The sequence below is a fragment of the Nicrophorus vespilloides genome, unplaced genomic scaffold (genome assembly GCF_001412225.1).
Source record: "Nicrophorus vespilloides isolate i.1.1-1 unplaced genomic scaffold, Nicve_v1.0, whole genome shotgun sequence".
In the NCBI taxonomy this organism is placed as follows: Eukaryota; Metazoa; Arthropoda; class Insecta; order Coleoptera; family Silphidae; genus Nicrophorus; species Nicrophorus vespilloides.
The window spans coordinates 82,730-86,222 of NW_017098308.1; the positions used below are offsets into that span (position 1 = coordinate 82,730).

The following is a 3,493-nucleotide window of genomic DNA, read 5'->3' on the forward strand; positions in this document are numbered from 1 at the left end:
GTCCAATCAAATTCAACGAGAAGGTTCAACCCATCAACTTGGCTGATAATAGCATCGGTGGTGGCGAAGATTGCGTGTTGAGCGGCTGGGGCAGAACTTCGTACCCAGGAAGCGCCCCCAACGACTTGCAATTCATTCACTTGAAGACTGTTTCCGTTGACGACTGCAAAGATCGTCAACGTCCAAACCCGGTGTACGACTCTCAGGTGTGCACATTCACCAAGAGGGGTGAGGGCGCCTGTCACGGTGACTCCGGTGGTCCATTGGTCTCTGGTGGCAAGCAAATTGGTATCGTCTCTTGGGGACGTCCATGCGCTGTCGGCTACCCAGATGTCTTCACCAGGGTCTACTCTTTCTTGGACTGGATCAACCAAAATATCTCTAACTAAATGAATTTATAGCAATAAATAAAATATTCAAACTGCAATATTTATATATTTTCTAAGTTCCTCATTTTTGAAATTTATTACAAACATACATTTTTACAAACAAACAAAGTGGAGTTTAGTAAAATAATTTCGAATCAAAATGATTTTTAGACTAATCCAGGAGTTCCCAAACTGTGCGTCGACATTTTTGAAGGAGTTTTTTTTCCTTAAAAAAATGCAGTAGCGTTTCAATTTTGTACAAAAAATGGATAAAATCAATTAGGAAATATACATAAATAACTTTTAAAAGTATTGATTTCTAAAAGATATAGATTTATATTTGTCCATTTTATATCATATATATACAGTACTTTTTCGGTAAAAAAAAGATGCCGGAACTTACATCTGTTATATAAAAAAGTATATATTTAATTCTTCATATAAATTTAATTTATTCTATTTTAAATACAACAACAAAACAAGCATGCATTTCACACACTCTATAGGGACCAAACATATTTTTTTTAAGTTATTTTTGCGGTATGGTCTATTACAGAAAAGCACTGGAATAACTAAAGAAAACTTAGTCTATTAAATTTTATATTAGTTTAGATTGTTGCTTTGGATTATTTTGCAAAATACTGTGCTATAATTTATTAAATATTTGAATGTCTTTTTCAGTCGCCTACAAAAATCTTTCCAAAGGGTTATCAAACTGTCTAAGATTTACTTTATTTTTAAGAATTTATAGAAATATTATAGAATCTAGCAAAGATGAAAATTTATTTGAATAATTCAAAAAATGATTTAATCATTGTATGTTGAAGATTTATTATATGATAATTTTAACGATTCCTATTCGATGGGACGACCTCTGAACAGGTCAATAAAACTATTAGTGCAATTGTGTAAAGTTCTTTATGGTTGCGATTATAATAAATCTACTTCAAAACCACCGTCTCTGGTGTAGTAATATCAACAATTTTTCGAAACAACAATTTCAGCTCTATTTGAACTTCTTCGAGTATAATATATTTATTTTCTTTGTCACTTAATGTTTTTATCTAATGATTTTCAATTTTTTAGGCTCTGTTTCTACATTTTATGACAGGATGTTGTTGAACAAAAGCCTTTGTAAATAAATGTCAAAAATTGTTTCAAGGACTTTTGCTTGCAATTATATTTCTCGAAATTTTGTTTCAAATAAATTAAAATTTTCATGGGAAAAATAATAAATTCACAAAACATCTAATGCCATTTTTTAAATGATTCACTTGAACACTTCAATGAGACATATATTATATACAGTGAAACCTCGCTTTACGAGCATTTTGCTTAACGAGCAAAATTAATTCTAAAAAAAATGACTCGCTTAACGAGCGACATTTCGAATAACGAGTGACGAGGAGAAGAGAAGTCTCAGATTGTGTACCTGCAATACAAAAATATATTGTGTCCAAATATTATCATAGTTATGTTATTTGTGATTATTTTGAGCAAAATTTTGTCGTGTCCCAGGGATGGAATTCTGGACACAGTGGAATTAAATAATTCAATAAACCAATTGAATTATTTAATTCCCAACTACAAACAAGTTTATTATAATTGGTACTCTTGGGGTCCCTTTCCAAATGAATGTAGTTACTTCGATAGATTAACTAAGACTAATTCTAAATACTTATTCTACTTACAAAGCTAATTCTTATTAATACGGGGTAATAATTTATCAATAATAGCTCGTTAAAATCAAAATAATATAATGTTTACCAAATTTAGTAAATGTTCACCATATGTATTAAACTACATTAAAAGATAATAATATTAGTAAATCTTTATTTCTTGTATTTTCACTTAAACATACAATTCTTCAAATATATTTGTATAATTAATTATAATTGACATTTTTAAATTAAAAGTACGTAATTCCTTATTTATGAAAAAATAGAAAATATCTAGGATGGCTGAAGTGAAAAAGTCATAAATTGTTAATTTTTAATCTTTTTTATTGTTTTACACATTATAACGAGCCAAAGCGACGATGAACCTCCTGCGACAAATTTTCGGTGAACAAATAATTTTAAAAATTTATGAATTTGGCCTTCGCGTTCACTTGATTTGACGGAACCAGACTTTTTTTTTGTGAGGCTACTTAGAAGCAAAAATAAACCTCGAAAATTCAAGAAAGCAAGAAAAAATTTCGAGGCAAAATTCGACATTTACTACCTGAAACCTTGCGTACAGTCATGGAAAATACAATAAAAACAGCCTGGATTTGTCTAGGCATAATACCAATACAACTTTATTACTTACATTTTTATATAAAATAATAAAAACTAATTAAATATGTGTTTGTAAAAGTTATTTATTTTTATATCATTCATTCTTGTAAGCTCCACTCTTTATGAATACTTTGCAATAGTGTTTCTATTAAGTCAAAGTATTAAGATAATAGTTCTTTATATTATAATTTTAGAGTTTATTCAAAAAAAAAAAATTCAACAATTTTAATATGACGAGTAAACGATTTAACCCCCAAGAGACAGCTATACAAGTTACAGGACATTGTGGAATATAAATAAAGTATGGCCATTTAGGCACTGTCCCTAGGGCGTACGAGAATTTTTGGGGACTACGAAAAAAAATAGCCTACCCTATTGCTAAGATTGAAAATCATCAAATTAAAATTATTGTATATATCAAAGCTAAGTGGTGTAGCGCGTTAACAATGAAAATGTGTAAACATTATAGAAATAAATACAAAATCTATTTATCACAACTATGATTAAACATATATTTTGCAATAAACCATTTATTTTGTTTCAGTACAATATGTACATATTGAATTCTTGTTACACTTGAAACATATTATATTAATAGATTTGCACGCTGTGTTCTCAATAGTATCTAATCTTTACTATTTTTCAATTTCACTAAATTTTTGGTATATAAAGCTGTAGCCTGTTGTGGATCAATCAACAAATATCATGATCAAGTTCGTGTTTTTAGTTGCCACTCTGAGCTGCGCCTTTGGTAAGATTTATTTTCATTCCTTATTTTATTGATAATTAATGAGATATAAAACAATAAACAGCCGCCTCCGCCGATTTGGATTGGAGAATCGTCGG

General features: G+C 29.5%; 2 protein-coding genes across 2 annotated transcripts in view; both read left to right on the top strand.

Annotated features, from left to right (window-relative positions):
- Positions 1 to 419, top strand: part of LOC108562127 (chymotrypsin-1-like) — an 836-nt gene extending 417 nt beyond the window's left edge. The window contains exon 3 of the mRNA XM_017920335.1: positions 9 to 419. Within this exon, the coding sequence (XP_017775824.1) occupies positions 9 to 389 (381 nt within the window). The 3' untranslated portion in view covers positions 390 to 419. The remainder of the gene's footprint in view (positions 1 to 8) is intronic.
- Positions 420 to 3,352: 2,933 nt separating this feature from the next.
- LOC108562128 (chymotrypsin-2-like) overlaps positions 3,353 to 3,493 on the top strand; it is a 521-nt gene continuing 380 nt past the window's right edge. The window contains exon 1 of the mRNA XM_017920336.1: positions 3,353 to 3,360. Within this exon, the coding sequence (XP_017775825.1) occupies positions 3,353 to 3,360 (8 nt within the window). The remainder of the gene's footprint in view (positions 3,361 to 3,493) is intronic.